We start from the raw sequence: 27,532 nt of genomic DNA, 5'->3' as shown, positions 1-27,532 counted from the left end.
GAATTGATATCCTCCAATTTACTAAATTGCTCAAGGAGCATAACCAAGTTACTTTAGATTAATTTATACAAAAAATAGTGCTAATTCAATCAAATTAATAAGAATTTAAAATTAGAAAATATAATCAACCGAACCCACCATCCGTCTGAAATAAAATCGATTTTAATTTTTTTATTTTAAGAAATTTGACTCTACTTTTAAATGGTCCAAATCAATTTAAAGTATGTTTAGATTAATTTTTAAATATTTGTTTTGAAAGTCAGACCTTATATATATATATATTACAACCATTCAAAATAACTTTTAAAACATATTCAAAAATCATTTTAAATAGTTTTTATTAAAAAGGTTTAAATTGAAATGATTTTTTTGAAAAACATTTTTTTCTCTAGTTGATCATGTCATAAAGTGCATGATTTTGTTGTATATTTTGGTACTCTTTTTTAGTAAAAGTTGAACTTTATGTGATATATTGGCCCGAAATGGCCTAAATTGAGTAAAATGAGCAACCACATGTCTTTGAACGGTCTAAAGTTGATTTAGAGAGATTTATATGTTTTGATGCGACTGCAGTGGCCTCATTAATATGTCTGCATCAAAACCATAATTTTCGTAATCGTGCTTAGTCATCCATGGTTGCTATTTACTAGATCCTTAGTTGTTCTTCAGTGTCAAAATTGATTGAAAATTGTTTAGAACATGAAACTCAGTCATTCTTCAATCAATTTGGGCCTATAAAAGGATGAAAATTTTCTTTTCTCAAGCATCCACAAATCACATCCGAAATTCAACTACCCTAAGACAAAATCTCACCTTCCCAGTCAAAAATCTTCAAGAACGAAAGTTCTTCTAAAGATCATTACTTCTAGGTCATCCTCGTCCCATGAGAACATATGGAGAGATAGAATTCATCTTTGAGAAAGGAGAATCTACCATAGGGAGAGATTATGAGAGTGAGAGATTACTTCAAGGAATGATCATATTGTTTTTTTCCAATATTTCTTTTAGTTTCTCTTTGTGTTTTTCTATCTTTATTTCTTTTCATCTGTCGAACATTTATCTTTGTAATCACAATATATGATCTAATGAAATCTATTAGTTTGTTCTTAATCATGAGATAAATTCTTTAAGTGGTTCAATTATGTGAGTACCCTAGGAGTTTATGACTTGAGTAATTCTTATGCTTCATACCTATTTGACTTTTACATTTTTCTTTGTTGAGTTTATGGATAAATATTGTTAACTTAAACCGATCTCTTAATTTAGCAATCTAATGGAGTCTTAATACTGAGAAGGTTAGAATATAAACTGATTTCACAAGGAAAAAAAATGGGACTAAGAGCTTAGAAATAGGACTGACGCGTAGTCTTAAAAATAAGGTACATCATATGATAAAGAAATTGCATAAAATATAACACAAGAACCAACTAACCAAAGAAAAATTGGCATTAGCTACTTAGAGCTCATAAAAGAACTTGACATAAGATTGACTAGGAGGAGTTTTCTGTGTCCATGACTAAGTCATTGTTCAGGTATTAATGTGGCCGCATTGCCCAAGGCACACTGCTCTTTTGGTTGAAACATAACTATACCTATGTTCAGTACTCTTGTTTACTGTTTTTATCATCATTTTAGCCCAATCAATATTTATTTGCACCTGGTTACCTTTGATTACATTGATTGCATAGTCTTAAAAAAAAAAAATTAATTAAAACTAGTCTTGTGCATATGCTTGCACTTATACCTCATTTATTCTCATTTTATCACTTATATGCATTAGTCAATCACTAGTCAATCCAACTAGGTCTTTAATTTCACCAGTTTTATTTGGTTAATTATATATTATTTTGGTTCTTATACTTTGAAATTTGTTCAATTTTGATCTATACTTTAAAATGAAATTTTTTTAATTTAGTTTCTATTGCTTGTTTATTGTTGATTTTTTTCAAAACTTTTTATTATTTATTAGTATTTTCACTCTAAATTTGGAAAACGTATTCAGATAATATATTTCTCTACAAGAAAATTATTATTATTATTATTATTTAGGAAATTTTAATAAAAGTTAACTTTGAAAGATAAAATTAAGATTTATTAAATTTACAGAGTTTAAAATTAAACTCAAAATATGGACCAAAATGATATTTTAACTCTTTTAATATTTTCAACAATTAATTGTTGGGGATAGAAAATTTTCTCCTTATATTAGACAATTTGGTGAATAATTTTTTAAACAATATCATTTAATCTTTTAAATATATATATATAAAAAAGTTATGCCTGACCATGATGAAAATTATTTTATTTTAAATTTGACTATATTAAAATAATTTAAATAAAGAATTAGTAGGTCAAATTTAAACTAATTTAAAATATAAACAAGGATTAAAAACAAAAAAAATATTCCATAAATGCAAGATTTTTCTTTAGTTTCCTTGGCATGTACTTTAAACACAATTTTTCTAAATCTATACCTCAAACACAATTTTCTTAAATCAAAGCTATCTAAATCCCAAGTTATTCTCGCACGTTTAAGGTTCTAAATTTGTACACTAATCCTCTCTTAGAGTTTTAGTAAGTCTCTAAGTTTTTAAGGTTAACTTCAATTATGTCTTTATGATTGTTAAAGCTTCAAATTAATCTGTATAATTTGATCAAACCTTTAAAAATCATATCCTTATAAGTCTTTACTATTATCTAATACATGGTTAATTTTCTATTTACATGACAATAAGTTAGTGCACTATTTAACCATATGGTGGTTAGATATGAGTTTCGAAAAAAAAAATGAAAGTTTAGTGGGCAATTTTTTATTACAACAAATTAAAAGGGTTAAATCTTAACAGCATTTGAACTAGACCTAGAGAAAAATAGTAAATATTTTGAACTCGATGCATGGATTGGATAAAATTAGTTTAATGATCATTTGTGAGATTATTCACAAAAAAAAAAATAAAAATAAAAAATCAACATTGCTCAAGTAGAAGTAGATAACCATCAACTTTTAAAATGATATTTAATCTATAAAATTACATTACATCATTTGAATTTTTTTTGATAATATATAAGGTAGGAGAATCGAACCTTAGAGTTCAAAATTATTAGTACATACTTGACGCAATTGTACATCATTTAAATTTGAACTAAAGCCACATTTACACTGGTTGAAAAGTAATTCATTCAATGGTAATGTAAAAAGTGGGTCACAATTGATTATTTTTGTTATTGTTTACCTGCTTTTCGTAATCATAATGAGATGTGGGATCCACTTGAAATTTATAATCAAATCGTGTAATCTAATGGAGAAATATAAGGTGTTCAATGTGATTGTTATTGAAAATTACATGAGATCTACTACCTTTATCTTTACCGTTATCATTATCATTAAAGATATTGTTATCATATGAAAATATCAATTTATCATCTTTATTATCACTTCTACTGTTATCATTATCGTTTGGGGTCAAACGATAACCGTAACAATAAAATGTGATAGATTTATAATTTTAGATAAATACGATAAAAAAAAACAATCTAATTATATTTAGAATTAAATCTATTACGATTCATCAGTCAACAAAAACTCATTCTGATCGATGAAGTTAGGCGTAAATAATAATTGTGATTATCAAAGATGAAGTAGGGAAAATGGGATACAACATAGAGAGCTTGAAAGATTAAAGAATCCAAAAGTATTTGTTTTGTTTTGTTTTGTTTTTTTTTTTTTTTTTCATTTTTTAATGGGAAGAGCGTGTGGGTCCCATTTAATGGCATTGGAACAAAAAAAGGCCCCTTAATTCGGGAAAGCGACCAAGTGGATCCGTCCGATCCTAACCTTTCATCCACCAATTAAAAAACACCGACTTGCCACATCGTTTTTCATTTTTAAATTTTAAAGATAAATTTTGAACCCAAAAAACAATTAAAAAAAAGGTCAATTTTATTTAATATAATATCCTAGACAAACTGCCACGTGGAGGTAAGCCAGATTCTGATTTCCCCTAAATGGCTCTTCTGATTAGGACCTTTAATATTAATATTGTTGTTTTCAAAACTTATTAGAAAAATATTGTTGTTTTGAAATTTATTAGAGAAATATTGTTATTTTGGGAGTTCGAGGCTAGGAGTCGAGGATTGAGGATTCGATTAATATTAAAGTCAGCCAGTATAGATACATGTTTGATATGCTTCAACTAAACATGTACATTACACTGAACCTAATTGATTATTTTATACACATTTTTATTATATTTGTCTTTAATATTTTCTAATATAATATTTTGTGTTTCATGTTATTTGGGAGCCGCACAAAATTATTATGCATACTTTGCCTAATTTTTGTACGAATTGTCAAAACATATGGTGGACGATGAGTCCTCTCATATGTTTTCACATTGGTGAATGGTATCTTTCGGTTTTCAGCAGGATGTCCCATTGCCTTGTAATACTGAATCCGTACTGCATGATATTAACCTAAGGACTAGAGATTGGTCCGAAAAAATTGTACATTTGGTAGTGCGATGGCACTATCGTGCAAGGTTTATTGCAGTGGGTGTTTCTCTTAGAAGACACAGATGTCACTCCATAATATATTCATTGGTATAATAATATCACAAGGCCCTACGTCACTCGTCCGGGAGCAGCTGTGGGTCATCTGGTAAAATCGACGACGTCCGTCTTGTGGGACACATTGATTTTTGTAATTATTTTTATATAAATGAGATATTTAATTTACATTTTTTTATTTTTATGAGATATTATTTTTTTAATTTATTCTTTTTATATATTATGAATAGTAATTATTTTGATATATAAGCTTTTAAATGTCACTGATATAAATAATAACATCAGATAGTCTAAATCTAAAAAGTTAAGTAAAAAAAACTTCAATATTCAAATTTACATATTTTAGATAATAATTTGGGGATATAATAAATCAAATCAACACTCAAAACCTTCACATGCAAGTCTATAAATAAGACTAATTGATATAAAGAATAGAAGTTTTAATCACAGTAGTGAGGTCAATAGTTTAAAAGATTTTACAATAATGATCTTGGATTCCTTTTGTACATTTGGTACCAAGATTTTGATGGAGTTATTTTTTTTAAAATTATAAATAATAAAAAAATATTTTTAGAAATTATTTTTATAAAATGGAAAATTTTAAAAAAAGAAGTAAGAAAGAAGAAGGTGGAATGAGGAATTAAATAAAGAAAAAAAAGGAAATTTGTACGGATATCTCACTCTCGCTAACATCGAGCTCTCGCTTTCGTTCTTAGGATCTCGCTCTCGTTCTCAGGTTCTCGCTCTCTCAAACTCTCACTCTCTCTCAAAATCTCGCTCTCTCTTACTCTTCCCTCTTTCATTCTCTCCCAATACAAAATTATTTATAACACATTAAATAATTATGAGTATTATGAGGAAGATCTTTCGTTCTCTCCACATCAAATCACTCTAGATGAAAAAACTACCCTTCATAAAGTTTCCAAAAAAAAAAAAATCAGAGCAAAAAAGAAAAAAATTGGAAACTCCCAAGTTAAGAAGCTTCGTGCCAGATATGCACCAATGAATGGGTTAGAAAGAATAACATATCAAGCTGGAAACTCCCAAGTTAAAAAGAAAAAAAACTGAAAACTTTCGCTCTCTCTCAATATCTCGCTCTCTCTCTTACTTTTCCCTCTTTCGTTCTCTCCCAATACAAAATTATTTTTAACACATCAAATAATTATGAGTATTATGAGGAAGGTCTCCGAAATGAGGAAGGTCTTTCGTTCTCTCCACATCAAATAATTATGAAGAAGGTCTTCGGAATAATAATTAAATAGACTCAATAATAATGTTAGGGCAAGGTCGAGGGTTCAAAGTTCGATGTACAAAAAATACGAAAGGGGAAGGTCGAGGGTTCAAAATTCGACCTATGTAGGTTGAATTTTCAACCCTCGACTTATTTAAAAAAAAAAATTAAAAAATAACAATATTTTTACAAATAGTTTGAAAACAACAATATTTTCCCAAATAGTTTCTAAAAGGACAATATCCTTTTAATTCCTTCTACTTAACTATTTACCTATTATTTTCTTTATTAAAAAAAACCTAAATTAGATAAAATATCCAACTTTCTATTTAGTGAAAAATATTTTTCAACTTTTAAAAATTTTAAAAATATCCTTAAACTTTCAAATTGAGTTAAAAGATATATTTACCATTAGTTTTGAAAAGAAAATATTAGTATGTTGTGTAAAAATGGGAAAGTTAAAATAATATTGTTATTTTAAAAACAATTTATAAAAATATTGTTGTTTTGAAACTATTTTTTTTTAATGTGTCAAGTCTTCAAAATTCGACCTTCACCTTTTATCTTTATTGTTTTTTTTAATGGTTCGAGTCTTCAAAATTCGACCAACTTGAAAATTCGATCTATACTTTGTTTTTTTTTTAATGTGTCGAGTCTTCAAAATTTGACCAACCTAGGCAGATTCCACCTTTATTTATTTTTTTTTTTTAAAATTTTCCATTTTATAAAAATAATTTCTAAAAATAATTTATTATTTTATTAAACTTAACTCTAAAAAGAAAAAATTAAAAAAAAAAAATATCTCATAAAAGTAAAAAAGTGTAAATTAAAATATTTCACTTATATAAAAATAATTACAAAAATCAATGTGTCCCACAAAGCGGACGTCGTCGATTTCGAGCGGGTTGTCGTCGTAGACTTCGAACTTGATGTTGCTCTGGTTCTTCTTGATGTTGCTCTGGTACCTCTGCAGGAGTTTCATAATATAAATATTCATTATGCTCTCCACGACCCCGACCATGTCCATGCACGTATGAAGACGAAGGACCAACCTTTGAGTCATAATGTCCTAAACCAAATACTAGTATCATCATCATCGGACTAACATAATCAGTTTGACTCTGCGTCTACATCACAGGGGGTAACTCTTCCACATTATGGGTAAGCTCATCAAACTCATCCTCTTCCCAAACAGGTCCTCTACGTCTAGGAGCTGGTGGAGGAACAATAGGTATATCATACATATAATGTATCTCTTCCATATAGTTTTAGTTGTCACTACATATGGCAAGAACCTGGTTCGGATCATTCGTAACATCACAGAGTCTACTGTTGTTCGATCTTTGTGAATTATAAAATAATTAGATAATATTTAAAATAAATTTAAATTAAAAATAATTAGATAATATTCATTCATTTACCAGATGACCCACAGCTTCTCTCGGACAAGTGACGTAGCGTCTTGTGATATTATTATACCAATAAATGTAGTCTTGAGTGACATCCCTGTCAAATTGTTCAATAGAAACCCCACTGCAATAAACCTTGCACGATAGTGCCATCACACTACCAAATGCGTAACTTTTTTGGACCAATCTACCGTCCTTAAGTCGATATCATGCAGTAGGGGTTCAGTATTACAAGGTGATGGGACATCCTGCTGAAAATTGAATTGTCTCATCACCTTGTCAAGAAAATGCTACTCACCAATGTGAAAACATATGAGAGGACTCATCGTCCGCCATATGTTTTGATCATTCGTATAAAAATTGGGCAAAGTATGCATAATAATTTTGTACGGCTCCCAAATAACCTGAAATACAAAATATTATATTGGAGAACATTAAAGACAAATACAATAAAAATATGTATAAAATAATCAATTTGGTTCAGTGTTAATGTACCTGATCAAATTGAAGCAGATCAAACATATATCTGTATTGGCTGAGTACATGTGTGGCTGTCCTAGTCACACAAAATTTGTCTCTCCACCTAAATTTTTAAGTTGATAATTTAGATTCTAAATTAACTAGATCAGTGATATAAAAATTAAATTGAATTAAAATAACATACCAAGAACTGTAGGCTCGTCTAGCTAACTGAGTGTCATTGACATGTTGTAGCTGTGGAGCCATTGTTGGAAATCACTCTCAAGCCCATAGTTGCAAAAGTATGAGAGGCCCAGCTGTCTCACGAGCATCAGGTCTTGTTGCGTTACATAGTTGTCTATACAACCATGCCAAACATGCTTCACCCCACAAATACTGCCCCGCATCATAGAGGTTAGCTAATAGTGGTAGGAACATAAAGTAAACAAAATGACTTGATTTTTCGGAAAACAGACTTCCACCCATCATTTGCAGTATATATGCTCGCGCATATCTTATGATGGTTTCTTCGTCTGTATCATCTACGAGTTCACGGAATTATGTTCCTAACCATATCAAACTTAACCTCGATCCTTTAATTTTGTCGACAGATGGGGTCACATCGAAGTACAGTTGATAAACTTGTGACCAGTCATCGTACATCACTTCGGTAACTGGCTCACCATCAACAGGTAATCCCAACAACACTTCTATGTCTTGTAGAGTGATAGTGCACTTTCTAACAGATATATGAAATGTATGCGTCTTAGGCCTTCATCTCTCGGCCAAGGTTGTAATCAGATGCCAGTCCAACTGAATAAATTCCAATTTGGCGACCCCATAGAATCCAGATGTGCGGAGTAGTGGTAGTATTCGAGGGTGGAGTGGGATAGTGCACTGGAGAACTGCCTCTCGACACCTGCAAGATATTTCTCCAGCAGTACGATCTCGCCATACAACAGATGATCGATGAATGGACTGGTCGTACAAAACATCGGGATCAACAGGTCCTGGATTTAAAGCCATGATCTGAAAGAAAGAAACAAATATTTATTTCTTAATTAGAAGAATAATGTACAACTTAATTAACAAAATTAAATATACATGATAAAAAAAATTATTTATTTCTCAATTAAATAATGTACAACTTAATTAAAAGAATAATGTACAACTTTATAAATTATAATAAAAAAATGAAATTACGGTAAAAGTATCTACACTTAAATTAATATAACATGATAAAAAAAGTATTTATTTCTCAATTAAAAGAACAATGTACAACTTTATAGATTACAATAAAAAAATTGAATATACAATAAATTATATTTAAAAAATTGAATAATACAATAAATATAATAATAAAATTTGAATATACAATAATAGCTAAGCGATCGTGTAGGAGTTTGTAGGCGATCATGTAGTGAGGAAAGAGAGCTCTCGAGAGTGGGAGTTCGGAAGCGTTGTCGTGGAGAAGCCATCGCAACATGCCACTCATTGTCTACTTCCATTGGGCGATCATGTAGTAAAGCTCAGCGATCGTGTAGCACTTGGTATAAACGATCGTATAGTAAGGTAGGCGATCGTATAGGTTCTGAGAAGGCGATTGTCTAATAGTAATAGCTAAGCGATCGCGTAGGAGTTTGTGGGCGATCGTGTAGTGAGGAAAAGAGAGCTCTCGAGAGTGGGAATTCGGAAAAGTGCTGACGTAAGAAAGCCATCGCAGCGTGCCGCTCATTGTCTACTTCCACTAGGCGACCGTGTAGTAAAGCTCAGTGATCGTGTAACTCTTGGTAGATGATCGTATAGTAAAAGGTATACGGTTGTATAGGTTCTGAGAAGACAATCGTCTAATAGTAATAGCTAAGCGATCATGTAGGAGTTTGTGGGCAATCATGTAGTGAGGAAAGAGAGCTCTTAAGAGTGGGAATTCGGAAGATGCTGTTGTGGAGAAGCCATCGCAGCGTGCCACTCATCGTCTACTTCCACTAGGCGATCGTGTAGTAAAGCTCATGTAGCTCTTGGTAGACGATTATATAGTAAAAGATAGGTGATTGTATAGGTTCTGAGAAGGCGATCATCTAATAGTAATAACTAAGCGATCGTGTAGGAGTTTGTAGGTGACCATAGAGGATTTAGTAAGTGATTGTTTAGTCATACTGAGCGATGTGGAGAGATTGTAAACGATCGTTTAGCATCTCGTAAGCGACCGATTAATCTTGTTTGATTCCTATCATCTAATAAAGAAGTTGTTCATCGTTCACTTATTCTTTCTGGAAGTTTGCACCTATTGTTACGTTAATAAAGAATTACTAAACGATAGCATAGTAATTTACTAAACGATTGTGTGCGATCGTGTATAATTACTAAACGATCGTGGACAATTGACTAAGCGATTGTGTGCGATCGTGTATAATTACTAAACGATCGCATAGTTTACTAAGCGATTGTATGCGATTAATGCAGCGTATGGGGGAAAGGAACTAAATAAAATATTCCCAAATGACCAATTGAACCCTCGACCTCTTGTTTAAATTTTGTTGTCTATTTACGTCGAGGGTTGAACCTTCGACCTGTTCTTCAAATTTTTTCGTCTTCTTTAATTTCCTTTAGGTCGAGGGTCAAACCCTCGACCTCTTCTTTAATTTTCGACAGGTCGAGGGTTGAACCCTCGACCTCTTCTTCAAATTTTGTCGTCTTCTTCAATTTTCTTTAGGTCGAGGGTCAAACCATCGACCTCTTCTTTAATTTTCGACAACCCTCGACCTCTTCTTCAAATTTTATCGTCTTCTTAAATTTCCTTTAGGTCGAGGGTCAAACCCTCGACCTATTCTTTAATTTTCGACAGGTCGAGGGTTCAACCCTCAACCTCTTCTTCAAATTTTGTCGTCTTCTTCAATTTCCTTGAGGTTGAGGATCAAACCCTCGACCTCTTCTTTAATTTTCGACAGGCCGAGAGTTGACAAAATATTTTACACAAAATCTCCGCCCTCGAAACTCCAAAACAACCATAAATTTGTAAATAGTTTCAGAACCACTATATTTCCCTAAATTGTTTTCCTAATCACAATATTAAAAAAAAAAACTCCACTTCCAAAAGCTTCAAAAATACCTTTAAATTTTTAAAAATTAAAAAAAAATACCCTTATTTTTAATGAATAAAAACTGTTAAAATCGTCTTACTTCTATATTTTTCATCTTTTTTCTCTCATTACTTCTTGAATATCATCTTTCCTTTTTGTTTATTGTTTGATATTTGTTTATCTAAAATAAATAAATAAATGTATATGCACTATAACAAGAATAAAGGAAGTACGAGATTTTAGCATTTAAATGTTTTGACAAAATTATACATTAGTAGTTTAATGTGTATTAATAGTCAAGTATATTTTTTTTATTTAACTATTTATCATTTTTGTATGTTTTAAGGGGAAATTTTGATTCTAGAATTTTGTGAGTTTTATGATTTAAAATAAAATTTTAGATTTTATTTTGATTTATGAGAAAATTGATGTACTATAAATTAAGAATTGAAAAATTAAGAGAAAAACGAGAGTAACTAGGATATCTATATAATTTGCTTTAAATTTGGTTCTTTTCGAACTTAAGAAAACTTCAAACAAATTGATCACCATATTAACGGTAAGAATATTTTTAAACTTTTTTTTTTCTAAAGTTATTTTTGTAACGAGGTATTAACGATTTTTGTTCATTATATACTAAAGTGAAGATATTTTTTAACTTTTTTTTTTTTAGTTAAGGTTATTGTTAAAACTCTTGAAAGTTTAGGGGTATTTTTGAAACAAAACTTTAATAGTTTCTATTGAAAACTAATGACAAGAGTATTTTCTAACTCTTTTTGAAAGTTTAAGAATATTTTTTAAACTTTTAAAAATTTAAGGATATTTTTTATACAAAGTTCAGGGACATTTTCTATAATTTAGCATAAAAGAATAACGATTTACATATTAGATGTTAGTATCGAAATGAAGCATTAAATACTATAATTTGTTTGTTTATTTAGGGGGTGTTTGACTTACAAACATGAATCAGGTTGAGTTGTTAAAAATTATCAACTCCACCAACTTCAAATATTGGTAAAGTTGGGTTGATTACTTTTACCCATTCACTCCAACACAACCCAACTTCCCTCCCTCCAATGTTTTCAATTGTGCAACCCATCGGCCAACACTAATGACTACTACTACCATACTCTGACGACTACCTTTGTACGGTCAACTTCACCAACCAACTTTGAACTCCATCAACTATCGATGACGACAACTTCGCTGAAGACCACCTTCGATGATCAACTTTAGTGACAACCACATATGATGCCCAACACTGATATTCACCTCAAGCGACCAATTCCAACTAAGACTATCTCTAATGACCAACTTTTGCGACAACCACCACTAGCGACCAACTCCAAAACCACCAACTTTGCAGTTCATCTCCAATGACTATCTCTAACAACTAACTCGATTGATTGATAATTTACTAAAAGAAAAAACAAAAATAAAAAAACTCGGCTAGCAAAAGTGTTCTAAAACATAAATTTGAAATTATTAGTTTATAATGTTTAACAGTAGTCTTTTATAGTAATTTAATATTGAGGGATTATTTGAAGATGATTATGTCATCCTTATAGACCTACTTGTCATATACATCAAGAAGATTGATTGTTTCTTAACAGTCCCATCACATTTTAGGAAGAGATATTGTTTGCATCAACTCGGTAGGACTAACTTGACTATATTAATGAACAATATTTTTCTATATGCATGAAATCGACTCATTGTTGACCATGTTTATATATATAGTGAACATATAAATAGCCACCTGAAGATAATCCTATTTTTGTGCATATTCAACTCATATGTTCTACGATCGTTAAAGTATATTTATAGTATTGTTGATTATATAAATAATATTATTTTGTCTATTAAGTGCAATAGTTACATGTGGAAAATTGTAAAATATATTTATATATTGAGATCATCACTGTCTATCAATTTAAATCTGAAACTAATAATTATTTCAATTTAAACTCCAAATTAAAAATTGTATGTTAAATTAAAACTCTGAACTTTCATAAATATATAAATTTAAACCTTGAGCTTTGACAAGTGTGTCAATTTACACATTCTTTCAAATTTAGTTTAAAAAATATCATACAAAATCTTTAATTTTTTCAATTAAACTTATAAATTGTTATAAGCAACTTATAACCTTTATCAAGATTGTATTTGAAAATTGTCGATGCATAAATTCTTAGACGTGTGTAGACTTCTACAAATGTCGATTTAGCAAAATTGAGTATCATAATTTAAATAGAGAATTTTCAAATATATCTTAATTGAGAGTTTAAATCGATTCGTTTATGTAAGTTTAGAAATTTAATTGATAAAATTACAAGTCTCACATAATGTTTATTCAAATAAAATATAATTAAAAAGTTTTCCTACTAGACAAGGTTTTTTTTTTTATTAGTAGAGTAATAGAAATAAATGGTCTTAATCTCTCTCTCAATTAGATTTTGTTGGTTGCATTTATTGATTAACAAATACATATTATTGTTTAATATATTTTAGTTTCATTTGAATGATATTATAAATGAAGCTTGCAATTTTAAAAAATCAATGTAGCTTGTAATAAATTGAGTGGAATTATGCATTATCATAATTATGATCGCCTAAAGAAATAATAAATAAAAACGGCCATTATTACTTATTTGGGCTATGGTCCCACACTTTAGCTCTTTGAAAAATGGTGTGACTATAATTTAATTCACTTGTTAAAAAAATCGTATTTTGATCCTAAATTTTTAATCTTATTCTATTTTAAACATTTAAGAACGTATATTTTAATTTCTAAGTATTTATTTTTAACCTATCATTAGAATTCCATTAGAATTCCATTAACTTTTTAACATAAGGTTGAGGTGGCTTATATTTTTTTCGGCTTATATTTATTTTTCATTTATAAATCTTTTATGTAAAAAAGGTATATTTTTCATATATAGTTTTATCTTTGGATATAAAGGGGTACATATGGATCCGAGCAGGCTTATTTAGTATTTTTTTATGGTGCGAATCCTGTTAAGCGTTAGAGAAATTCTGGTCTTAAGTAGCCAATTTTTCCTAGTATAGTCGTCATTGGATTACCATTCCATTATTAGTTCTGGGGCTCGTATAAGGTATGCTTCAGCCTCTCGATCCGAGAGGGACGCGACGCGAGATGATGATGGGTCAACCGCGACTGGTGCAGCTGGTGGAACTACTGCTTTCGCTCGGTCCCTGCCCAAATTTAGATCTTAGGTCTTCTTTTAACTTCAGAGCACCACCGAAAACAAATGATGGAAATATTTCGAAATGCACATGTCACCCTAGACGCACTAAACCTAGTAGAGTTCTTCGACCACTATCAATGATTTAAGTTCTACTGTTTTTTATGTCAACAAAAAGACGCTATAAGTCTTATGTTTTTTCTCCAATTGGAATCTATAAGCAAATTAGAAGAAAATAGAATAGAATCAATCATCGATATTTTGTAGAATATAATAGAATTGATATATTAGTGTAGAAGATGTTTGGTAGAGATCTATCCATTTTTCAAGTAAATTTTTTTTTCTCAATCATCAATATATTTTTTTTCTATGTATTTTTCTCCACTCTACTCTATTATGAGAATTTCTAAACCCTAGAATAAAACAACCCATGGCAAGCAAAATAAATTGAGAAAATGCAAATAAATGCAACCCATATAGAATAAACTCTAAGAAACTGCAAATAAAAACTACCTCAATAAATTAAGGGTCTAAATCCTCTCCCTTTCCGTTGCTATCAAACTGATTAAAACAATAATAACAATCAGTGGTCAATTTAGATTTTTGATAGTAATTGAATTAAAATAAAGTTTAGTCTCTAACGTCTATGTCTGAAGTGTCTTTAATAAATTCTTAAACTTTTAAGTTTGTGTTTAATTGGTCACCTTCCTAGACATATTCGAAAAATTCTAAAATTTGTTTGATCATTTTCATATGAAATTGAATTTTATGTTTATTAGAACCCTACAATTTTAATTTTGTGGAGTAGATGTTCATGGACTCTAAAAAATATTGAATACAACAAGAATCTATTAGACACAAAATTAAAAAAACAAAAAAATGAAAAATTTTAAAAACATATTACATACAAAACAAATTCTATTTCATGTTTTTATACTATTAGTAATTGAATTTCAATTTAAAGAATGATCCAAAATTAGTTTGATATTGTATTTATAAATCATAAACTAGTTGTAAATATCCTGCATTATGTATTAGGTTAAGTCGGAGATCTAAAACAAAAAAAGTGAAAGTTTCAAAAACCTATTAGATACAAAACAAAATTGTAGTTCATGTTTTTATATATGTGTTTGCTATTAATAATTGAATTTCAATTTAAACAATGGTTCAAAAAATTAGTTTGATATTAAATTTAAAATCACAAACTACTTGTAGTTACCCATTATATATTAGATTAAATATAAACTATTATGAATATGTTGTTGGTTAAAAATATATATTATAAATATCATTATATAATATCGTATAATTTATAATACATTATACAATACTTATTTTAATTTAATAAAAATGTATTTAGTTAATAACATGAAATACTATATTTATTAATATTTTTATTTCTAAAATACAATTATGCATGGGGTTGTCAACAAGTTAGATTCAGTGAGATTGAAGGAATTTTTTAGACTAACTCGAAAATGATTTTACAATCCAAAAGAACTGAAACGAGCATGCAACCCAACTCTTATATTTGTTGGATGGTCCGATTAGAGGACAACACACTTGGAATATAAACAAAAAAATGTTAAATTAAACCGTCTTTCTTGTAGGTACTAGTTATGAAGATTTTATCAAATCATAAGAATTATTTATGAAGTTTCATCACATCGTAGGGACCAAATTTATAATTTAAGTTAAAAGCAAAACAACAAACCCACGCCTCATAAACAGAAAAGAACAGAACTGAGACCCACACACCATAGGAACACAACAAAGCAGAACAACTCACTTGGAACACATAAATGCAACATGAGAGGCCTTCAACACAAAAACATAGTCTACAAATAATTGAACAGGAGGTTCTTCCTCGGTTTTTTTTTTTTTTTTTTTGGTTGATAATGGCTGGAAATGTTTTTGGAGATTTCCATTGTTGGGAGCAAAGATTAATATCGATATCGATACACACATCGAGGTTTTGTTTTTACAAATATATCGATAAAAATTTAATATCAATGGAATCACAAAATCTATAAAATTTATTTAGATTAATAATTTAGTTGTTTTTTACTCTCAAACAAAAATTTGGATATTATTATTAGTATTCTTATTCATATTGGACTAAATAGATATAAATTAAGTTTTTACGAGCATTTATAAAGAATGTTGGACAACTTCATGAAATGTCGAGTTCTTCGATTTAAGAATATATCAACATGTTGATAGATACTTTTATTAGTGCAAGAGAAGAGACTTTGCACCTTTAGCATAAAGAATGAGAGAGATGAGAGAGTTGCCCATGCGAACCCTAGGACTTCAACTATTAAAATATATTCTAACTACTGAATATATGGTGTCGGTTTAGTTCGGGTTGAACCGGCTTCAAATTCCATCAACTTGCAAAACCAAACCAGAATCTAGTACAACAAAAAGTCAACCTCATTCAAACGGAATATTTTTCTGATCTAATCGACCTACTTATATTATCGGATTATTTGAACATCTTTAATTTATATTTTAAAATTTAAAATTCAAAATTTATATACACCGAAAATATGGAACCCAAAAACATTCTTTTTTAAAAAATTTATAGGTTTAAATCCTATTTTAGTCCATGAATTTTAAATCTTGTTCTATTTTGGTCCCTAAAATTAAAAAAATGTTCATTTTAATTCCTGAACTTTTACAAAATGTTTATTTTAGTCCATATTATTAAAATTGTGTTAACCTTCCGTAAAAATGTGAGGGAGCTTGTATTTTTAAATGACTAGACTCTAGATGTATTAAGCAAGATGAAAGTGAAGTAAAATGCAAACAACCAACAAGCCAAAATATTGAAGGATTAAGATGTTGAACTAAAAATGTCTTTAAAATTCTTCCGCTTTGCCATCTTATTCAAAATTAAACTCTAGATTTTTTTAACATAGCTAACTTATTTGGTAAGCCTACCTAAAACCATTTTGTTAAAAAGTTAACAAAATTTGAATATAACAAAGACCGAAATAAGCACATCTCAAAAGTTCAAGCACTAAAACGAACATTTCTAAAAGTTTAGAGACTAAAATATAACAATATTCAAAATTCAAGGACTAAAATAAATATTTTTAAAAGTCCAGAGACTAAAATAGAATATTATTCAAAATTTAGGAGCTAAAATAAAATTTAAACAACATAACAAACACATATTCACTCGATTCTAAAAAAATATAAAATAAAATTCAAATAGTCACACCAAATCTTTATAGACAAAAAAAAAAAAAAAAAGATATGATTCTCAAAATATATAGCACATACTTCTGACAATTATTGTGGAAACTTTCTTTCATAGTTATGAAAAATTTGTATTATGGTTGGTATCATGAAAGCTCATGCATAATATAAATCATAATATTATGAATGTAAACTTGTGATTAGCCTTGACTATTCAATTTTAATATTTTATGATTTGAACATTTAGACATGTGCGTGACTGGTTCCAATTAAAATTTTCAGCTTAAAGCCTTGAAGCATTCCAATTGAAAATCAGTTGTGTAAAAAAAAAAGTAAAGTTAATCTCAAAGTTTACAACTAAACTTATAATTTAATGTAAATGTTTTTTTCAATCCAATTTTTTTTTGTAAATGTATTCATGAGGATTTATTTAAATCAAAATACAGCTTATAATATTAAAATTGAAAAAAAAAAGTCAAATCAACCAAGGAAGAAAATTCCTATTTTTCAACCAACAAGAATCTAAATCTAATTTCCTTATTAAATACAGAAATGACTCAATAGGCCACAATGCAACAATTAGATGCACATTCTTATTAATGACTAATTTGACAAGTTTGGCTATCTGTGGGTTTTGTTACAAGAAATGACTAATTTTAAAGTGTAAATAAGGAGCAAAAATACATGTTCTCTCTGGGTTTTGCAGCTCAAAAAGTCAACAAATGCATTAAATTTTTGCCTTGAACTAATAGATCTACCTAACCCATATAAGATTATACACCTAAGACCAAGCTTATTTAAATAATCATAATTTTCAAACTTACCCTCATCAATTTTTTTTTTTTTAAAAATATTGTTGTATTGACAGTCCTATTATGATAAGGCACTAGTAATTTAATAACAAACAGTTTTCAAACCATATATTGTATAAAAGGTCAAGTTCATAACACAAGATGTGGCTGTGGAATAATTGGCTTCTGGTGTGGGTTGAGATGGACCAGAGAAGGATAAGAAGAAAAAAACAAAAGGAATAATGCTGTTTTAAACTGTATGATTAGTTGGTACTTGGTCTTGTAATAGTTTGGAAAGATCCTCCAAAAAGTTGGATGTTTTTATATGAAGAAACATGTGTTAGTTTGGTTTTTCAGCTGGAGAAAGGAGACTTTTAGATGAGAATCTTTTTCTGATGCATTTCCAAAGCATTCTGCTTTGTTTCTTTCTGTATTAAATTTAAATCAAGCAAACAAAAGAGTTTACTTGGATTATATTAGATAAGATCTGTCCTACTACAAAGTGATATAGTAGAACAAAATTGCAGCCAGCCAATCAGAAGATATGAACAAAGTACAATGTTTATTTAAATAGCTTAATGAGATAAGACTAATCAGAAGTATCAGTTTTGGTAGAAATAAGTACCTAATGGCTACGGATATACGACGATCCTTTCGATCCCGGACGCCAGTCAGTCGACACAATCATGTGTAGGCAAACTTCCATGATAGCACCAGCAGCATGGTTCCATGTCCTCTCTTGTTATCTGATCCTTGCAAACTTCATAAAAATCTCAGCATAGCCACGAGCAATGGCGGCAGACTCGCAACGACTGCTTCCTGGCACATAAGTATAACCGTGAAGAGAAATTGTAACTACAGCCACTGAGGCAGTTCAGGCTGCAGGGAATTGTGTGCTAGAAATATGTAAATCCCTTCTTATACTAGAGGTGATAAGAGTGGGAGTCTAGAATCACCTGAATAGTGACAAGCATAAGAGTCCATTTTGAACCAAAGCTCTACACATGTTGTGCATGAAAGCCCAAGTTTAATATGTATAAACTGTTTAAACATATCAAAAAGTTCATTCAGAAGTGTTCATTGATAAAAAGAATTCATCAACTTAACCTAACATTTGGCAAAGTTGTTGTTGTTCTGTAACTAATATCTGTTATGACACTTAGATAAAGCTGAAAAAGGATAGTTTTGTTTGTCCGTTGCAGTTGCATCTAGTTGGAAGTTGACAACCACAAGGGAGGTTGCATCTACGCAAAATACAGGCACCCCATTTATTAGAGCGCCATCTACGAATATGATCTCTTGTCTGTAATTGATTTTGAACATCAAGCTAGGAAATAAACGAATGTTTGGAAATATTATCTCCAAACAAAAGGAGGCTAGCTGAGGTGCCATAAAATTCCTAGGACGCAAGGACTCCATGGCATCAGCAACTGAAAGCACACCACATCAACAAAGAAGCCATGTTACACTATCCTCATGACCAACCTCAGTCACTATCGAATGTATCTGCGAGGAGAGATCGACTAGCTTTCTCGAATTAGAAGGTTAGTCCAAACTCCCGTTAAGCAATAGGAAATCACTCACCTTAGCATGAAGGGACTATCGACATCCAAGATAAGCGTTGTACTAATTTGCTAGAGCATAGAGCACCTTTCAAGCCAAGGGTCAAACCAAATCGAACATCGCCCATCACCAATATAATATAGAACTAAGAACCTCAATCTATCATGAATGCAAGGGGTAGCCCGCCAACATTAAGACGAAGACTTAGATACTAGCCGCCCAAATATTTCATCCCCGCAAACTATATGTCTCCACTCATGCTACCCACAAGGACCTAGAACGAAGCAGAATAAGCCATAATAGCTTCATGGCCGTAGCAACATTTCAAGGAGTATGACGGATGCTAAAGACCATCCTAACTACTCGAAAGACAAACATCCGACCAAACAACCTTAGCCCCACTAACGCTTTTTAACTTCCTAGCTTCATGGCTGCAACAACATTTCAAGGAGTATAACAGATGCTAAAGACCATCCTCACTACTCGGAAGACAACCATCCGACCAAACAACCTTAGCCCCACCAACGCTTTTTAACTTCCCTCTCCAAAGGTAGGAGTGAAGCAAGTGATCAAAGTCCTGAACGACTTTAGTAGGCAAACAAACACACTTGTTCAATAGACTTGGAAGCTTTGCAGAACAAAATGAGTTGTAACCGACCACCAAAAAATAGTCTTAGCAGACCCCTTCTTTACACGAGTAGTAACTCTTTCCAACAGAGGTAAACAATTTGCATACGATAGTCTTCCCGAAATAGGAAGCAGGCCAAGATAACAAATTGGAAAAAAAGTCAACGGGAATCTCAAGAATGCTGAAAGACCTTCAGCCTCACCAAGAGACATGCCAACACAAAACATCGAACTCTCACCATTATTAGCCACAAGATGAAACAACACTTGAAACTTTCTTAAAACATTCTAAAGAAAGCCAAAGAACCACAAAGCACCATAGATCATCAAATCATTAACAAAATAAAGATGAGTGAACCGAAGTTGATCACAACAGTAATGAAATTGAAAACAAGAGGGTGGAGATAAAAAAAAAAATATGTTGTGAAAGATTTGGTCTTTACCCATCAAAACATGTTTAGGTTGTATTAACTTTAATCCTAAATTTTTAATTTAATAAAAAATAGTACCTCAATCTTTATAACAATCATAATCTTAAACTTTATAAAGTACTATACTTTTAATCCTCTAACCAATCCTTACTCCAAATATCATTGAAAGAAAATCTTTTTTTATGCATTCAATTAATTATAAAACATATCTACATCATAAAAACTATATCAAATTTTTTTTTTGAAATTTATGAACTTGACAAAGTTAGTCCATAGTTCATTTGTATATTTGTGAAAAATTTTGTTTTATCGAAACTAATGAGTTAAAAATTTTAGATGATTTTAGGTTAGAATTATGAACAAATTAGTGAAATTGAAGGTAAAAGTTACGACGCTAAATTAAATTTTAGGAGTCAATTTCCAATTGATACAACCTAAAAAGTTCACGGGTATTTATTTAATGAAAATAAAATTATTTTAGATATTTTTGTTAACTGATGGCTGACAAAATATATAAAATATATATATATATATTTTTTTTTTTTTAAAAAAACATGAAATTGAATTGATTAAAATATAAGTTCTCTAACTTTCATTAAATCTAATCAATCTCCAAACGTTAATACATTAACATTACAACCCCACGCCTTAATACACAACTACCAAAATCATGATAATTTAACCTGATTTTTAAGTAAAAGTTTCTTTCATCATATATTGACTTAAATTTTTGCTTTCTAAAGTACGAAATTGTTTTCATAGGCACATTCCACCAATAGGAAAAACTCATTCCCAAGTTATGGTGAGGATATATTTGAATTGATGAAGATATTTCAATAATACATATTCACTTGTACATTAAGAACTATTCAACCTATAATTTGCCTCTTTTATGTTTCCTTATCAAGGGAACAAACCAGTCTAACGTAAGAAAACAAAATCTGGACTAGATAATGTTTTAGTAGTTCTTTGTACTTTACATAATGTCTTAAAGAATAAGTTCAAAGGCCAAAATAAACTTAACTTAACAGTAATTAGCATGACTTTCGTTCTAAGGGTCAAAGGTTTGATCCCTCAACCTATAATTGTTGTTACTCAACACCAAGTCCAAAGCTGAGGATAAGCTCAGATTTCAGTCTCTACGAAACCCACGGTGAATTGTTTGTATGAGAAGTGAAAAGAAAGCAAATGGATGAAAGAGCTCTAAAGGAGTCTGCCACTTTTATTTCAAGCTAGAAGAGATCGCCCCAAAGAGTCTTACATCATATCAATACCCTGTGAAACAAAGTGATGTTGATTGTAACCAACTCAAGTACTGCAACGACTTACAAAATCTATCGGGTTGAAAGTAAAAACGAGATTCCAATCTAGAGACATGCTATAGTTTTATAATTGTGATGATATTGGGTATAATCATTAACAGATCCCAAGCACCAGAAAAACATAGCAAGGCTACATCATCATATGAAAAACAACTAGATAGCATTGTAATAAACTACATACGAGATTGGACAGTAAATTGCAATACCACTTTTTCGTGTCCCAAAATTCATAATCCTTCCCGACAATGCAAGTGTTTACACTACAGGTCCCAAAAATTGAAACAACTGCAACAAATCTAGTCCATCTAGCGTCCACGCCCACGACCACGGCCACGGCCACGTCCTCGTCCACGTCCCAAAGGCCTCCCTGTAGTTGGAGTAGAGTGAGGAAATGCATAAGGAACACATTGGATAATGGGTAGCATATGATTCAATATATACAATTTGACTGGCGGAAAATGACCATAAAGTACATGCCAGAATGCAAGGATAACACATACCTGCAGTTGGTTTCTTGGGCTTGACCCTGGGTGTCTCTTCAACAAGTAAAGTCTCAAGATTCAAGCTGTCAGGTAGAATATAATATCTGATGTTGTTACCCCTCACACTTAAATGATCCATGGTAACTGGATTTTTCCCCTTTAGAGTAAGCTTCACAGCTTTCAAATGTGTATTCATGCTGATATCCACACCTAAGTAATACAAGAAAACAACCCATCAGGGATCCGTAATCTCGACCAATACCTAGGTTTTAAGAGAAAAGAGTACGTACTTCTACTTTAAGTTCATGCAATGTCATTGAATATTTTTATTAACGAACGTAATATCATTGAAGTAATGCTCAATGATATTCATCTAAGTAGCGCTAGAGATTGTTTTAGAAATAATTTGTTGAATTCAGAAGAAATATGTAATGTAACTTAGATGCTTCATGCTTCAACGTATCATGGTCAAAAACAAGAATTTTCAAGGCATAAGTGGAATGTAGGTTATCGAGCCTACTGTACATATTGAGACATTAATTTATAGCCAATGTTTAAAAAGGGTATTGAGGCTTACAACACTTTGCAATAATTTGTTGAATAATATTAGTTTGTCGCAGTTTTAAATTTCTAGGATAAGTCAATCAAATAACAGTAATCTTAAGGATATCGTTTTAAAATTTTTGTCCAGTGGAAAATGGGAAGTGATTTTTCTTTTGTTCTTTCTACTTTTACATGATTATTAAGTTTTTTTAGCAATACTTGGTAAAGTGTTTTTAATTAAATTTGAGACTTACGCTTCAAAACATCTTGAGGCTACTCCTCACCTCTTTCAGAGGACCGCCTTTAGCCTTTTAAAACATTTGGCTTATAATCTCATCTGAAATCCTCCAACAAAAGAGGTAACCAACTAAAATTATGACAAAGACCAAACTCTTCCGTAGAAACAACTTATACGGAAAAAAACTCCCGTAAATAACTAAATTCAGTAGTGGCAGCATAGAGAAGTACATTTTGTATGGGGGGTTGTCAACAACAAATGTAATGTAATCATAACTCACCAACTTCTAAGGCACCCATTAAAATGGAGTTGGACTTCCCTTCCATTGTCTCTTTCATTAAATAGAGAAATAATGGCCTCCTACTAGAATAGTTATGAAAACTGATGGTTGGAATTTACGGGGTCAAACCAGAAATATAGACGATGAAAATGAAACCAAAACCAAAACCAAAACCATAGGCAATTTTGGGGGATAATTGTGGAATGCTTGTTGGCTCTTTCCATACAGAAATTGGTAGTTGGATTGACTTTATAGGAAAGATTGATACGGTTCAATTAGAAGATGGCCAAGCCAAGACATAGAGGTAGAATCCATTGATTCATTCAATTTTTTCTCTTTTAAAATCACCTTTAATAAACTCTCGGAGACCTTGCTAAAGCAGAAAACACCTTTGATTAAATCAGTTTGGAAGTTTGACGCCCCTAGGAAGGTTAAGATGTTTGTGTGGTCAGCTACATGTAGAAGCCTCAACACCCCAAGAGAAGCTCAAAAAAAGTTCCCAAACTGGGTTCGCTCCCCTGGCTTGTTCCTCTTTTATTCCAATGGGGAATCCCAATATAACCCTAACCAACACTGTCTTGTTTTCTATATATATATATATATAAACAATTGCTTTCATTGAAAAAAATATAAGGACATAGAGAAAACCAAGCCCATAGAAAACCTCCACTAGAGAAAGGGTTTTCAACTAAGTAAGATCTTGCCTAGGGGATAGTTACAAAAAGTTTTCAAAACGGAAACCAAAAGAGAAACATGGAATCTCACCAAGAACCAAACCTCACAAGGGTCTCCATCCATACCACGGAACATCCTATTGTTCCTCTCCCCCAAAGATTCCGTTGTCCTCTTTTCTATAGAGGATGGTCTTTCGTTTTCAACAAAACTGGTTTATCTTTTACCTACCTAGCTTGGTTAACAATTATTTTTGGAGCACTCACCAGCCTGATGGCTTAAATGTAAGGACAAGATCTTTTGGAATTGTGCTTCTATGAATATTTTGAGAGAGAGAAATATCTTAGATTATATTTGTAATTGTGTACCACACACATTTTTACGATGGTTTTCCAAAGACAATTGTAATTACAGTCTTCTTATGAATATGATTCAACTCTTATTGGAAGGCTCTTCTTTTATAGCTCTATTGGGCAGGGTTTTCTCTACCAGATTACTCCAGGTTAGTCTTTTTGCTTCACTTGTAACATAGTCTCTCACCCAAAAGAGAAAAAAGGTAACAATTCACAAAAGAATGGCATATGGGCTACATAACCCAAAACTAATGGACACCGGAAGAATTTTGTTTAATCAAGACTAAGTTAATGTCATTCTAGGGCATGTGAAAAACAGTTTAAGTTATGAGGCAATGTAGGAGGGTAAAGGCTAATAACAAACAAAGGTCATTTGTGACCGCTCAACTAACTATGTTTCCATCAGTAAGGCACAATTCTAGTTGTGTTTGCTTTTTTTTTGGTTATTGCATAGTCTCTTATCCCCAAAAAAAAAAAAAAAAAAAAGTATATTAAAACAAAAAAAAAAAAAAAACAAAATATATATATATATATATATATATATATAATATATATATATAGTTCATTGAAGAATGGCATTTGGACTATAGAATCCGGAACTGCTAGGGTTAACCAGAAAATGTTTAGTCAGACTAAGTTAACATCACTCTAGTGCAGGTGAAAAACAGTTCAAGTTAAAAGTTGAAGTATATTCACTTGGTTTACGAAACAATCCCTACAAAACAAAGGGGAAAGAAGGAATTGTAGGGGTCATTCCATAAAAAAATGACAAGACATTCTAAACATTTGTTTAAATCTACTGATATGTCAGGAAATAGAATGGATATTCAGCATCAGTAGACAGTAGTCAATAGTTCAAATTGTTTTGATAATTAAAAACAATAAAGAGAAATCATCTCATCCTCCCAACGCCCAGAAGACAAAGATTCAATTTCCCGTAAGCAACCCATGAGTTTAATACTAATATTCTTTAAAAAAAGAAAAAGAAATTGATGATAATACTAATTTTTAAAATTAAAAATGGGAGCGGGATAGTGATTCTCCAAGTGCGCACTTGCCAGAACCCAAGAGTTGCAGAAAAGTTCAAAGAAGAAAATAGAATGGAAATTGGAAGTTCAAAAACCCTCAGCCGCAAAGTTGGTAAACCTAGGGTTTAACGAGGTTTAAGAAAGAGAGATAGAGACGAGACCTGTGATAGTGCCATGGACAACAGTTCCATTTTTTAGCTCGATTGAGACAGTCTCATTGTTGAGCTTCATCAAAAACCTGCATCAAAGCCAAGTTTCTAAAAATAAAAAGGGCATCAAAGAACAAGTAGATGGAGAGGAAAAGGAGGGTAAAGATAGAAAAGAGAAGAACATACCTAACAAGCTTCATGATTGCAGAGGAAATGAAGAATGCAGGTTTCAAACAACGAAGCGGGGGAGAGGAAATTGGGAGATTGCCGCGGTTTGGACCTCCTCGATTGGGTCGAGATGTTGAAGTCGAAGCCCTTTGCCAAGTTAACTGTATCTTATTGCTCAAGAGATTTTCAAGGAATTCATTGGTTGAATGGAAAGGAGGAAAGGAAGTTTGATGAAAAATATGAAAGAATTCAATGGAAGGAAGTGAGTATGGATTGTGTTATGTTATTTTGCAGATTTTCGAATAAGGCCCAATGCTAATCGGGTAAAGAAGCCCAATGTGCAAATCAGATCCAAAATACGCAGAAATTTAAACATACTCTAACTAAGCATGTTTTACTGGGAAGAAATTCAAGGAGAAAGTAAATATCTTTAATGACAACTTCAATCTTCTCTAATTCTTCACTTCACGATCTCTGCAACTCTTCTTCGATCTTGAACAAGACACACCACTAAACCTTCTACACTATTCTCTGGCAAGGAAAAGGTTTGTGGAACCTTTTTTGAAAGATAGTGAAGAGGTTTTACAGAGAAATTTTTCTTTCTGCAATTTTGAGTGATGGGAGATTGAAAGAGTGAGAGAGGATTGAGAGTGAGTATGAGAGAAGAACTATTCTTCTGTAAGTTCTATGTTTTTCTAATGCAGAACACTTCTGCACAACAAGTGAGGGGAGTTAACTCCCCTTCCCACTCACGTTAACTTCTCTATAAGTGTATGAGAGTTATTATTTAATTTATTAAATTAAAGCAAATTCAATTCAATTAAATTTAATCATTATTAATTAATTAAATATCATATATTTAATAATCTTTCATTTGAATCATATTCAAATGTATTTTCCTTTCATCAAAAATAGTTTTAACATGAATCTCATTCATATTAAATTTAACCTATAATTTTAATATGAATCTCATTCATATTATTTAATATTTGAATCTTATTCAAATACATTATTCTCTCATATATAGTTTAGTTTTAAATTTTATACAAAATTAACTTTATAATATAATGTATCTATATACATTTTATTCATTGTATCATATACAATTAACATAAATTCCCTTATAATTTGGACAATTCAAATTCTTTCAAAACTAAATAATCCTCGTGTTTATCCTTAGTGAGCTAGCAGGGGAACCTAATAGACCAACAGATTGGAAGCTCAATGATTCACCATTAACTAATTAAACTATTTAATTATGTTAATGAACATTCATTAAATGTGGGTCACACCACTAAAGACCCACTATTGCACTCTTTGCATTATAGAATATTTTTGTGATTGTGGATATAACCATTACCAGTAAGTGATGCATGGTTAATGTGATGAAATAATGGTGTATATTGCAATGGTGGAGTATGCATTGTGCATGTAAGTTTTCCTAGCAAAATCCAAGTATAAATTCTACAAGGTTACCTGGTAAGCCCAGGGTCAAACACAGGGACTATGGAGACAGTATGCGATAGTGATTTCTGATAACTTTGTGGTGACAAATGAAACAATGTGTTGGTTGGTATGTTATTTAAGGTATAGATTCTATGCGGCGTAATTGAGAAAAGAGTTAATAACACGAAAGTACAATGAGTATGCAAGGGAACGGGTTGAGAAGGGATTTAGCTAACACTTCCTAAGATTGTGTTCACGTTATGCGATCATGCTACACACAT

The 27,532-nt window shown here is 31.1% G+C and overlaps 1 protein-coding gene across 3 annotated transcripts; it reads right to left on the bottom strand.

The window, feature by feature from the left end:
- Window positions 1-21,344: 21,344 nt before the first annotated feature.
- Window positions 21,345-26,045, bottom strand: LOC120085204 (small nuclear ribonucleoprotein SmD1b). 3 transcript variants are annotated; one of them, XR_005483848.1, is made up of 5 exons: window positions 25,824-26,041; window positions 25,650-25,726; window positions 22,393-22,584; window positions 22,099-22,259; window positions 21,345-21,845 (listed from the first exon to the last, which is right to left on the bottom strand). XR_005483848.1 is itself a non-coding variant. In XM_039041096.1 (4 exons), the coding sequence occupies exons 2-4, from the start codon at window positions 25,717-25,719 to the stop codon at window positions 22,198-22,200; spliced, it is 324 nt and encodes a 107-aa protein (XP_038897024.1). In that variant the 5' UTR covers window positions 25,720-25,745; window positions 25,824-26,045; the 3' UTR covers window positions 22,031-22,197. The 3 variants fall into 3 exon arrangements, 2 of the variants coding, with proteins under 2 accessions (XP_038897024.1, XP_038897023.1); XM_039041096.1 differs by lacking the exon at window positions 21,345-21,845 and having other exon boundaries at window positions 22,031-22,259; window positions 25,650-25,745; window positions 25,824-26,045; XM_039041095.1 differs by lacking the exon at window positions 21,345-21,845 and having other exon boundaries at window positions 22,031-22,259.
- Window positions 26,046-27,532: the final 1,487 nt, after the last annotated feature.

The sequence above is a fragment of the Benincasa hispida genome, chromosome 9 (genome assembly GCF_009727055.1).
Source record: "Benincasa hispida cultivar B227 chromosome 9, ASM972705v1, whole genome shotgun sequence".
Lineage (NCBI taxonomy): Eukaryota > Viridiplantae > Streptophyta > Magnoliopsida > Cucurbitales > Cucurbitaceae > Benincasa > Benincasa hispida.
This window is presented reverse-complemented; position numbering and strand designations above follow the sequence as displayed.